At 44.8% G+C, this 12,500-nt stretch overlaps 2 protein-coding genes across 2 annotated transcripts in view; both read left to right on the plus strand.

The window, feature by feature from the left end:
* The window catches only part of LOC105909508 (rho GTPase-activating protein 27-like), a 40,317-nt gene extending 33,372 nt beyond the window's left edge, over positions 1 to 6,945 (plus strand). Inside the window, exons 10-18 of the mRNA XM_031560691.2 lie at positions 629 to 730; positions 859 to 957; positions 1,301 to 1,430; positions 1,791 to 1,916; positions 2,387 to 2,485; positions 2,621 to 2,698; positions 3,188 to 3,316; positions 4,831 to 4,936; positions 5,493 to 6,945. Of these exons, the coding sequence (XP_031416551.1) occupies positions 629 to 730; positions 859 to 957; positions 1,301 to 1,430; positions 1,791 to 1,916; positions 2,387 to 2,485; positions 2,621 to 2,698; positions 3,188 to 3,316; positions 4,831 to 4,936; positions 5,493 to 5,670 (1,047 nt within the window). The 3' untranslated portion in view covers positions 5,671 to 6,945. The remainder of the gene's footprint in view (positions 1 to 628; positions 731 to 858; positions 958 to 1,300; positions 1,431 to 1,790; positions 1,917 to 2,386; positions 2,486 to 2,620; positions 2,699 to 3,187; positions 3,317 to 4,830; positions 4,937 to 5,492) is intronic.
* Positions 6,946 to 7,756: 811 nt separating this feature from the next.
* The window catches only part of vps25 (vacuolar protein sorting 25 homolog), a 6,288-nt gene continuing 1,544 nt past the window's right edge, over positions 7,757 to 12,500 (plus strand). Inside the window, exons 1-5 of the mRNA XM_031561330.2 lie at positions 7,757 to 7,896; positions 8,431 to 8,576; positions 9,042 to 9,095; positions 10,177 to 10,265; positions 11,850 to 11,925. Coding sequence (XP_031417190.1) covers positions 7,850 to 7,896; positions 8,431 to 8,576; positions 9,042 to 9,095; positions 10,177 to 10,265; positions 11,850 to 11,925 — 412 coding nt within the window. The 5' untranslated portion in view covers positions 7,757 to 7,849. The remainder of the gene's footprint in view (positions 7,897 to 8,430; positions 8,577 to 9,041; positions 9,096 to 10,176; positions 10,266 to 11,849; positions 11,926 to 12,500) is intronic.

The raw sequence follows: 12,500 nt of genomic DNA on the forward strand, positions 1-12,500 counted from the left end.
AATTTCTCCCCAACGGAGCGACACCAGACCGAACTTCCCGACCAAATAATTTGTGGGCGTGGCTAAGTTCGTCTGGCATCCAGGCTACGTTCCCTCCCTTCTGTGTGTTAAATCTGTGTTTGAGCAAGTAGAGGGGCCGGAGTTAGGAGTTTAGTTTATACAAGACGTTTGCCTAGGGGCCAGACTGAGATAAGGGATACGAGTCCGAGTCAATCTCAAACACTGCCAAAAGCTCTCCAGACTACAATGGCACCAACACCTCTGCCTGTGGGAAAACAGTAACCTTTCTGGACACCCGGCTTTGAAAGATTTACAAACTAAATGTCAAATTTGCGATTAAATGTCTATAGACTCCAGAAACAATTGCTCTCTAACCAATGACTCTGTTTGGATGGGGTTGCCCACGGCTGTCAGGCCATTAGCGTACGCTTTGAAGGGTTTGGTGTCATTTGCCGAAATTTGCTGACTCACTCACAACACATGGTCAACCAGTGTTAATATGCTGACTCACTCACAACACATGGTCAACCGGTGTTAATATGCTGACTCACTCAGAACACATGGTCAACCAGTGTTAATATGCTGACTCACTCAGAACACATGGTCAACCAGTGTTCCATCCACACAGAACAAGAGCAATCAGATCCTTACGGAATTCACCGTGGACCTCAGAGGGGCTACGATTGGCCTAGCTGGCAAGGAGAAATCCAGCAAGAAGAATGTTATCGAGGTATCGCCTTCACAGACACTGAGTTCCATGTTGTCTCTTTATAAATCTAAGAGTGGGGGCTATCAGACCAATGCTATCAGTGGTAGCAATGCCAACTCGTGCTCTCGTCTCTTTGTTCCTTGGTGTAGCTGAAGAGTCAGAACGGCTCGGAGTACCTGATCCAGTACGACACGGAGAGCATCATCAGCGACTGGCACAAGGTCATCTACGACACCATCAGGCAACTGGTGAGTCTGGCACAAGGTCACCCACGACACCATCAGGCAACTGGTGAGTCTGGCCCGCGTGTGGCGCAGGCCGTGACCAGATCTGTTGTCCAGTCAGATCCTCTCTGAGATGACAAGCTAACACCAGAGCTTGGACAGAGCTAAAGGAAGAGGATTCATGAAAATAGCTAGAGGAAATATGAGACACAATGAAGAGTTTATTTGGTATGAAAATAAATCCAAACTACTCTAACGCTCAAATGTCTTAGTCATTAGTTGCTACAACAAACACTTCCTGTTCCCTCTCTCTCTCTCTCTCTCTCTCTCTCTCTCTCTCTCTCTCTCTCTCTGTCCCTCTCTATAGCAGGAGCAGGAACAGGAACAGCATCATCATCATCATCAGCAGCATCACTCAGAGGAAGAGGATGATGTGTATGAGAAAGTACCAGGTGTAGATGACCGACCGCAGAGTGGACAGGACAAGAAGCGCATCGGTTAGTGTGACTGTGGACAAGTCTGCCCCCTACCACACCACTGAAGTATTGCAGGTCCCGAAACAATCACTTTCTTTTCCAGGAAACCAGCTCCAGTAATGTCAGGACGTGTTCTCTCTCTCTCTCTCTCTCTCTCTCTCTCTCTCTCTCTCCATTTCTTACACAAACACACACACACACACACACACACACACACTCACTCACACACACACACACAAACACACTCACATATCACCACTCCCTTGACTGTCTGAGAACCAGCATCAGCAAGTCTCTTCCTCTGTCTTTGTGTCTGTCTTGGGTAAGACTCTGGGGTGATTTTTTTCTGAGGCTGATGTTTATTTTTCTGGTCTCTTCCAGCGCCCAAGCAGAGCATCACAAGCTCTGCCTCAGAGGCAGATCAGAAGAAGGTTCGCACCAAACTCCTCAAGTTCCTGCTGAAGAGGCCCACACTACAGTCAGTCAAGGAGAAGGGCTACATAAGAGGTGGGTGTCAAGGAGAAGGGCTACATAAGGGCTACAGAAGAGCTACATAAGGGCTACATAAGAGGTGGGTGTCAAGGAGAAGGGACTCATTAGGGCTACAGGAGAGCTACATAAGGGCTACATAAGAGGTGGGTGTCAAGGCGAAGGGCTACATAAGGGCTACAGGAGAGCTGCATAAGGGCTACATAAGGGCTACATAAGGAGTGGGTATCAAGGAGAATGGCTTCATAAGGGCTACATAAGAGTTGGGTGCACCTCTCCGTCAGAGGAGCGGAGACAGATGTGTTGAAGAGTCAGCTGTTGTTTTGCTGTTGTTTTGCTGTTGTTTTGCTGTTGTTTGTTTTGTCTGATTATTATTTTATTGTGATTGTCAAGCGACCTCTTATTAGTGCTGACTCCCACGCTTGACTCACAGAAGCTGGTGTTGATCTGGAGTTTGACCCGCTTTTTGCCACTTGTTTATCCTCCAGAGAACGTGTTTGGCTGCCACCTGGCGAACCTGTGCGCTCAGGAGCACCGCACCGTGCCCAGCTTCGTGGAGAAGTGCATACGGACGGTGGAGTCAAGAGGTCAAACACCCAAATACAGCCTAAACCTTTCACTGGATTTGAATGTTGTATTACTGATTTGCCGCCAGTTGGTAACTCTTGAGGTTTGGTGAGTAGTTTGGTAAATGACTCCGATTCTATGTGTGTTCTGAACAGGTTTGGGGATTGATGGCATCTACAGGGTCAGCGGTAACTTGGCCACCATCCAGAAGCTGCGCTGCAAAGCAGACCACGGTAATGCCACCTCACGTTGGCATGACGGGGAGAACACCAGGGCATTTATTCAGGGCTTAGCATAGAGTCAGAACCTGTGACTTTGACCCATCACCCCTTGACCTTGACCTTGACCATGACCTTGGATATGCTGAGGTCGTTCCTTCACAAGGCTGCTAAGGAGGCTGAATGGATGTGGGATGTGAACGTTGTGGTGTTGTCATTGACAAAGGAGGGCCACTGGGACATACATAACTTAGCTGTTATTGACAACACCTCTGACCATAACCTAGCCGTTATTTAACAACACCTCTGACCATAATCTAGCTGTTATTAACAACATCTCTGACCATAACCTAGCCGTTATTTAACAACACCTCTGACCATAATCTAGCTGTTATTAAACACATCTCTGATCATAACCTAGCCGTTTTTTAACAACTCCTCTGACCATAACCATGTTGCTGTATAAGAGCATCTCTGACCAAGTTGTGTTGTTGTCATCGACAGAGGACATAAACATTGAGGACGGCCCCTGGGACATACATGTGATCACAGGGTCCCTAAAGCTCTTCTTCAGGGAGCTGCAGGAGCCGCTCTTCCCCTTCAGCCACTTCAACAACTTCATCGCGGGCATCAGTGAGTGGATATAACCTCAGCTTCTGTTCTCTGTGTGTGTGTGTGTGTGTGTGTGTGGGAAGGGGGACTATTAATTAACCTAACACTTTCTGCACCTTATAATATAGCCTTGATATGAAACCTTGATCATGTAAATCTTGGCCCTTTGGGCTCTTCGTACCTTTCTGACCGAGTGCAAGCTCACTAAATTCATCTGTGTGTGTCTCTGTGTGTGTGTGTGTGTGTGGGGGGGGGGGGGGGGATGCGTACCTTTCTGAGTCAGTGCAACCTCACTGAATTCTAGGTAGAGTGACTTTTCATGGGCACAGATTGGTCTCCTCCTAACCCAGGGTGTGTCCGAGAGTGCATACCTCACCCACACCCACACCCACACCCAGTCACCAGACATGACTCTCTCCTGAATCACAGTTCCGTGGGATCTTACTGTTAGCAAGCAGTCACACGTCTCAGGCCTGTGTGTGTGTGCGTGTGCGTGTGTGTGTGTGTGTGTGTCTCTGTGTTTGTGTGTGTGTGTGTGTGTTTGTGTGCATGTGTCTCTGTGTTTGTGTGTGTGTGTGTGTGTGTGTGTGTGTGTGTCTCTGTGTTTGTGTGTGTGTGTGTGTGTGTGTGTGTGTGCGTGTGTGTGTGTCTCTGTGTTTGTGTGTGTGTGTGTGTTCCGTGGGATCTAACTGTTAGCAAGCAGTCACACGTCTCAGGCCTCTGTAGGTGCCCAGGAGGAAGGACAGCTCAGGATGGGTTTCACCGGCGACCTCTTTGGCATGCGTGTGTGTCTGTGTGTGTGCGTGTGTGTCCTGTGTCACCGCCCAATGCACGTGTGTGTTGTTGTGTGTCGTGCTGTGTGACAACAATAAAATAAAACTATAAACGAATAAATGACTTTGACTCATCTCCCAGTCATACAGTATATCACAGGTGTGATTCCCCTTGAGACTCTGTGCATGATGTTGTGGCACCGCATTGGTTACCCAAAAACTACACCAGGTCCCTTTGGTCATTTTAGTTTGGACACTGGAATAACGTTAACACTGTTAGCAGTGTGAAACATGCCATCTGTGATTTATCTGCCATCTGTGATTTATAGAATCAATGTACTTTCACACCTCCACTAAGGTTAGTCTGCTTAGAGAGAGGGGTTAGAGACATTGTTTTGGGTGTCTTTTGTGGCAAAGATACTTACACATACAGTGGAGGACAGAGAGGAAAAGACATGTATAACTAATAACTGAGGTAGTGAGGACATGTCCTCCATGTTTTCTCCCTGTGTGTGTGTTCACTCCCTGTGTGTCTGTTTTCTCCCAGTGTGTGTGTTTTCTCCCAGTGTGTGTGTGTTCTCCTAGTGTGTGTGTGTGTGTGTGTGTGTGTGTGTGTTTTCTCCCAGTGTGTGTGTTTTCTCCCCTGGGTTTGTTTTTTAAAAGATATGAACACATGAAAGTCAGTGAGGAAAACACACGTTTAACTGATACCTTGGCCACTGAGTTGATGTCCTCCATGTTTTTCGCTCATGTTTTCTGCAGAGATCCAAGACTACCACGATAAAGTGTCGTACATGTGTGAGCTGGTCAAGTCCCTCCCCCCTGCCAACCACGACACCATGGAGCTGCTCTTCAGGCACCTACGCAGGTATGCACCTCTGACCATAACCATTGTGTTGTATAACAACACCTCTGACCATAACCATTGTGCTATATAACAACACCTCTGACCATAACCATTGTGCTATATAACAACACCTCTGACCATAACCATTGTGCTATATAACAACACCTCTGACCATAACCATTGTGTTATATAACAACACCTCTCACCATAACCATTGTGCTATATAACAACACCTCTGACCATAACCATTGTGTTGTATAACAACACCTCTGACTATAACCTAGATGTTATTAACAACACCTCTGACCATAACCATTGTGCTATATAACAACACCTCTGACTATAACCTAGATGTTATTAACAACACCTCTGACCATAACCATTGTGCTATATAACAACACCTCTGACCATAACCATTGTGCTATATAACAACACCTCTGACCATAACCATTGTGCTATATAACAACACCTCTGACTATAACCATGCTGTTATGTACAACACCTCTGACTTGTTTTACTTAATTTGTATTCTTTCTGTTTCTCTCTCTCTCTCTCTCTCTCTCTCTCTATCCCTCAGGGTGATTGAGCATGGTGAGGAGAACCGGATGACGGTGCAGAACGTGGCCATCGTGTTCGGCCCCACGCTTCTCAAGCCAGAGACGGAGTCGGCCAACATCACCATGTTCATGATCTTTCAGAACCAGATCGTCGAGTTCATCCTCAACGAGTTTGAGAACATGTTCTACTCAGGATGACCCCCGCCAACCCCTCCCATCACCTTACTATGCCCGGTCCGCTATAAGATCCAGCATGAACACACACAGTGCAAACACAAATCTCGCAGCGTGGCATTGTGGGTAACCCGGAAGGAAAGGCAGGGCTATAGATAGGAACTCTCTGAGCTCTCTATAAGATTTTTAGCTTTCAGCTCAGCCTCTTTAATTTATTTAACAGATATGACTTGAAGTTTTCTCTGGGGTCTTTTTTCGTCCACAAGCTCCCAGGATTGTCTCTCCATTCACTGCAGTGGTGACGTCACAGGCAGAGGGTTGGAGAGGGTGTCTGCAGTAGTGTAATGCACCTTTAATGTGAAGAGATTGGGGCGACGGGCGGGGGACGGGGATATCACTTACAAAGACACATTCTGCAACCTACAGTCACCCACAATCCTTCAGTATGAGATTTTACATCCAGGCTGTCGACAGGGAAATCTAAGGAGAATATGAGGGGTTAAAGGTCATAACAATTATGAGGGCACAGTACACAGAGAACATCCTGTCCATTCAGACAGTTGATGTGTTTGTGTTTATCTTCTAGCTAACTTGACTTTGTATATTTGTTCTTTTTTATAGTCCACCCCGTTGTTGTCCGTTCCTTCTCAGCAGTTCCAGGGGTTTAGTGATCTATGTTCCGTTCCTTCTCAGCAGTTCCAGGGGTTTAGTGATCTATGTTCCGTTCCTTCTCAGCAGTTCCAGGGGTTTAGTGATCTATGTTCCACATTGATGGCCCACCCATAGCTCATACCCATAGGTTTGACTCTTTTGGATGTCAGATTGTCCATTAAATCTTCCAATAATTCAGGAGCCCATCATGTTATTTATCTTTTAGATGATTTTCACAATGTGGCCTTTCTGGAAAATGTGTCTTAATGTAACATAGAGATGTACAGAGAGACAGCTACTACCATAGCCTCGCAGGTAATGGCATGGGAACCTACGACACGCACACACAGTTCATTTTTTGACATTTAAAACCTACTTTTTTGACATGAAGGCACAAGATTTTTAAAACTGTATAACAAACTACTGCGCTCTGCTATGCAGTGGTACCAGAATATAGATTTATATAATTAAGAGAAACTATGAACATAGCTATTATTTGTAAGCATTAATGATATGTAAAGACATTCCAATTATGATTTAATGAAAAGATTTGTCAGTGTAAATGTATATAGAAGAAGGGCATATTTATGCTGTAAAATACTCCAAATGGCTGTATTTGCTTAAATAAAGAATGGTTTACACATCCTACTGTTCTTGTTCTACTTCTGTCGTCATCCATCAGGCAAATCATCTGAAATGTTGAATGGTGACAATGCACAGAAAATCTCTACGTGCATTATTAAATCTCTGTCCATTAGGAGATGGAGATCATGCAGGTAATATATTATGTACAAGGAGTCGTCATAATGTGCATGTGTGAATGAATCAATGTGTTGATTATGTGTATCATTGGGAAGTACTAAGTCTTTTAAATATATTTTATATATTTTATTCTTTTACATTCTCCTTGAAAAAACTTGTGTTGTTCGAAGAGGTCCTTAAGCTGAAGAAACTCCCCAGAGCCGAACTTGGCATTTGAACAATTCTGGGTTACATTTCACTAGTGCTATGAAAGTGAAACTTGTTATTTTTGGAGGGGCACTGTAAAGAGGGGTACTTCGGTAAAGAACTCAGTAAAGAGGGATAGTTCGGTATCTTTGGAGTGTCTATCAAGCAGATCTGCACTGCTTTGATGGCCAATGGCCACGTTTTGTAAACAGCCTTTTTAATGTTTAATTCATTTGATTTTGTCATGAGTTCAAAATAATACTTTTATTTGTGACAGACAGCTTCCAGGCTTTTAGTTTTCAATGAGTGAGGGAATGAGCATTTTCTCCCACCCTGCTGCAGAGGAACAAATACAACTTCTGCTGAAAGCCTTAGAGCGAAAAAATCAAACCATTTTGCAATAATTTATTTTACTAAAATAAAATACAAAGCTTGGAGAGAATATCCGACAGCAGGTGTCAGTGGTGAGCTACGGTATATCAATCGGCGGACTATGTTGAGCTCCTTCCCAGAAGGGGGCAGAAGAGGTCCTGTCCCCCCTGATGAGCAATGCAGAATGATGCAACAGAAGAAGGATTGATGCTTCACATAAGTCAGATTTGCAATGAGTTTTGAGTGGCCCTGGCAGTATAATTTCCCCCCGTTTTTCACGTGAGTAGTAGATTTTGGTTTGCAAAGATGTACACTTATCGCAGTTTTATATTATGCTTCCTTGTAACTATTTTCTACTTGCTGTCGCTGTGGTTGGGCATAAAACGGATGATTTCTCCTAACCACCCCAGCTAGCTTAGTGTGCTAGGGAAGTGTTCAACTCTGCACTTGCTAACTGTCGTTAACATTTGCATTTCATATTTATTTGCTGCGGTTACATTGTTTTGTAAATGTAGCTACGTGAACAAGTCTTCTTTACCTCACATGCCTTTTCAATTTGCTTGTAGGGCAAGAGCTACTTTGACAATGTCTTGCTTTGTAGTGACAGGCACGCTGTTCATTTGTCACAAGTTAGCCAGCCAGCTAACTAGCTTATTAGCTAATATTTAGGTTTTACCTCTGCTTAATTCTGGTACGTCAACTTGTCATGTGCATTGGATCTTTGTGCAGTTAATTATTCAAAAATTCAGTGCAGATTAACATGCTTTTGGACGACATTTCCTCATTTTCGAGTGTGTGCCTTTCGGTTGACAGACTACAGCCCAATGTTGACACCCGACAGAAGCAGTTGGCGGCTTGGTGCTCGCTCGCGCTGTCCTACTGCAGACACAGAAAGCTGTACACGCTGGACGTGCTCGAGGCCCAGGAGAGCCCGCTCTTCAACAACAAGAAAATCAGTAGTATCCTTTTCACGGGTCACCATTTAAAATCAGTAGTATCCTTTTCACGGGTCACCATTTAAAATCAGTAGTATCCTTTTCACGGGTCACCATTTAAAATCAGTAGTATCCTTTTCATGGGTCACCATTTAAAATCAGTAGTATCCTTTTCACGGGTCACCATTTACTGGTTCAGTCAGCTGCGAATGACTGCCACAACACAGAAACCCCAGTTGTCATACACCAACAGATTAAGGAGAAATTAAGGGACTGAAAATAACGCGCCTATACTGACTGCTGCATGTCTTTGGGCAATTCGAAGATAGAAATGAATATGTAATATATTGAAGAAAATCTCTAGGCTTGGTGGTGTGTATCTTATTGCTGCTAGATTCTGATTAACTATATGCTGTGTTAGATAGTTCATATTTTTATTTGCTAAGATGAGGATGTATTATGATGTTATTAGTCTTAACAGTTCCCCAGGAAAACTATCAGTGGAGGCGATCCAGATCATCTTTGAAGAACTGAGGAAAAAAGGTAACAAAGTTAATCTAGTCACAGTCTAGTCAAGTGTTTCAGAATTTGGGATGATGACATTAACTGAAAGATGAGAAGATGTTGTGCAGTAGATTTGACTCACATTACCTACAGTGTTTAGGCAGAACAAAGTGTACTTGTGAAGAATCTGATACTTTGTAAATGTCCTGTTTTGGGCTTTAAAAAAAAAAAAAAATGGAAAGCATCTCTTAAGGAAAGGCATACAAAGCACATTGACTGTAAGAGATGTGATGAAGTGGCACAGAAAAAATGAATGTAAAGCAGCATTATGGAGTTTTGGCTAAAAAGCATTCAAACACCTTGCAATCACCACCAACAGCCCAGTTGGCACTGCCCTGTGGCATCTCTTGGCGATGATGTGCTGTTTCTTACATTTTCATGGGGTGTGTGCTGACGCAACAAAATTACACCGCGCATAGCCTGGACAGCTAGTGGGAACGACAGGTGTGTTTATCTGTCCTTCACATGACCATATGCCATTAAGATTCACTTGAAGATGACACCAGAAGTAGTTGCTCGTAAAAGAAACATACCTCAGAAAGTGGCAAATTGTTGCAGTGTTGTTTTAACAAAAGGCTAATTAGAAGGATCATTCACAGTCCTACATATGCACTTAAGATCAGTGTTGTGTGTTTCATGGTACTGATGACATTTTATATGTGTGAAATCTCCTCTTCACATGGTCATGCTAAATTAATATTGTGGAAATTGAAGGAGAGGTCTGCTATTACAATCCAACGCACTTTTTGTCAGATTCTCATTGCTCCACAGGGTAGTCTAGCTGCCCGTACTCTGTGTGTGCTCCAAATAAATCAGATGTTCCTGTTTAAAGTCCTGGTTCTGTAAATGGGAAACAAACAAAGCTTGGACTGAGCCGTACACGGTTCCAGCCATTCAGCATGTTGCTTCAGGAGCACGGAAGGGAGGGGTGTAATTTGATTAGCTGTCGAGCTGAAATATCAACAACTTTTTTTGCCAGAATCTCGGCCTGCGTCTTCAAACGTTACTGTGTCCACTGAGTGACCCACTGGCTCCTTCTCCTGTGCTTGTTCACCCTCAGGAAACCTGGAATGGATGGACAAAAACAAAAGCCGCTGCCTGATCATGTGGCGAAGACCAGAGGAGTGGGGCAAGCTCATCTACCAATGGGTAACATATCATCACTGCTTCTACTTCCTGTCCGAAATCGACATTCAATTCTAGAAATTCAAGGAAAAGAAAAGGGTCTGAGAGCTGGGTTCGCTGGTATATGCGTGTAATGCCAGATGTAAAAAAAAAATAATTAAAAAAAAAAAACTACAGAAAAAGACAGGAAGAGTTGTATGCCCCCAACTGCCCAACTTCACGTGCTGCCAGGTGAGGCCTGATAGTATGGCCGCCCCCTCAAACAGGAATGGTAGGGGAGCAGAGGAACACAACAGTCTTAGCCCTGGACTCCTCTAGGCAGACAGCAGTGGCTGGGGGGGGAGCAGAGGAGCACCACCGTCTTGGACTCCTCTAGGCACGTCTGAGACCAGAGCTTCAGAGGAATGTGGCCGGTGTCCGTCCAAGACCAGGCTTGGCCCGGTCCAGTTTCGGATGGCCTCTATTGGTTTCTGTGTGATTTGGTTCCTGGTTGTGTTCTTATGTGTGATTGGTTCCTGGTTGTGTCCTTGACATAAAAACAAAGTCACCATTGTGCTCAATGTCAAAGTAACAAAAAAAATGTGGTGACTTGTCTGGACATGCTCTTTAGGAACACTGGTCGGAGTGTCCCCAACACAGACACATCCTGGGGATAGTCACACTTTCGGAGAAATCTTAAATGTGTCAACATGGTGGTCAGTGGTGCGAGAAATTCACAGAAGTGTAATAACAAACTGAAAGTTTCTAGTGTACCTGGGCAGTATCATTCATTTACCCGATGCTTTAATCCAGAGGTGTGTATGTAACCCATGATCTTGGTGTTGGCTACTTACTCACTCAGAAACACATGGTTTCATACTCGTGTACTGACTCCCCCATAGCCTGTGGAATGCAGGGGGAAAGAGGGATGTTTTGCCATAGAGAAGTGCATTGCAACTGTGTAATCCCTCTCTCTCTCTCTCCCTCTCTCCCGCTGCTCTCTCTCTCCTCTCTCTCTCTCTCTCCCTCTCTCCCGCTGCTCTCTCGCTCCTCTCTCTCTCTCTCTCTCTCTCTCTCTCTCCCTCTCTCCCGCTGCTCTCTCTCCTCTCTCTCTCTCCCTCTCCCTCTCTCTCTCTCTCTCCCTCTCCCTCTCTCGCTCTCTCTCCCGCTGCTCTCTCTCTCCTCTCTCCCTCTCGCTCTCTCTCTCTCCCTCTATCTTTCTCTTTCTCCCTCTCTGTCTCTCTCCCTCTCTCCCGCTGCTCTCTCTCTCCCTCTCTCCCGCTGCTCTCTCTCCTCTCTCTCTATCTCTGTCTCTCTCCTTCTCTCCCGCTGCTCTCTCTCTCCTCTCTCCCTCTCGCTCTCTCTCTCCCTCTCTCCCGCTGCTCTCTCTCCTCTCTCCCTCTCTCTCTCTCCTCTCTCCCTCTCGCTCTCTCTCTCCCTCTATCTTGCTCTTTCTCCCTCCCTCTCGCTCTCTCTCCCTCTGCTCTCTCTCTCCTCTCTCTCTCTCTCCATCTTGCTCTCTCTCTCTCTCTTCTCTCTCTCCTCCCTCTCTCTCTTCTCTCTCTCCTCCCTCTCTCTCGCTCTCTCTCTCTCTCTCTCTCTCTCTCTCTCTCTCGCTCTCTCTCTCAGGTCTCTAAGAGCGGCATGACCAACTCAGTGTTTACCCTGTATGAGCTCTCCAACGGTGATGACACAGAGACCGAAGGTATGGAGTACAAATCATGAGGAAATCCAAGAGATCTGTCTGTCTGTCTGTCTGTCTGTGTGTGTTTGAGGCTAGTCTAAATGTTGAGCTTGTTGTCATTGTAAAGCAGAATGGATTCAAGGACTGAGCTTCATAAGTCTCATATCGGAATATTTTAATCTTGCACTCATTCAGAGTCTATCTTCTTAAATACTATATACATTTTATGATTATAAACAATAACTGCTTTGACAAAAACATGATATGACCCATAACAAGGACAATGTTGCAGAAATGTACACATACAAGAAATGCCACTTTGGTTTAAAATATACTATTCATTATTTCATCAGATTAACAATGTAACACTTATATGATTTAATTATCCTGTGTGCCATAGTGTACTCTTGCTGGAGTATAACCTACTTCTTAGAACAGACAGACAGCTCTCCAAACACATGTCTGCAGAGAGCATGTAAGAAGGTCAGCCTGTGTGGTTAAGTCACCCTTTCCCCATCCAGGGCCATTGATCAACCTCAGGGAGCTGCTGCAGTCTAGCTAATGATGCAGAGATTGCATGGGTGAACAGCTCAGGA

Source organism: Clupea harengus, chromosome 23 (assembly GCF_900700415.2).
Source record: "Clupea harengus chromosome 23, Ch_v2.0.2, whole genome shotgun sequence".
In the NCBI taxonomy this organism is placed as follows: Eukaryota; Metazoa; Chordata; class Actinopteri; order Clupeiformes; family Clupeidae; genus Clupea; species Clupea harengus.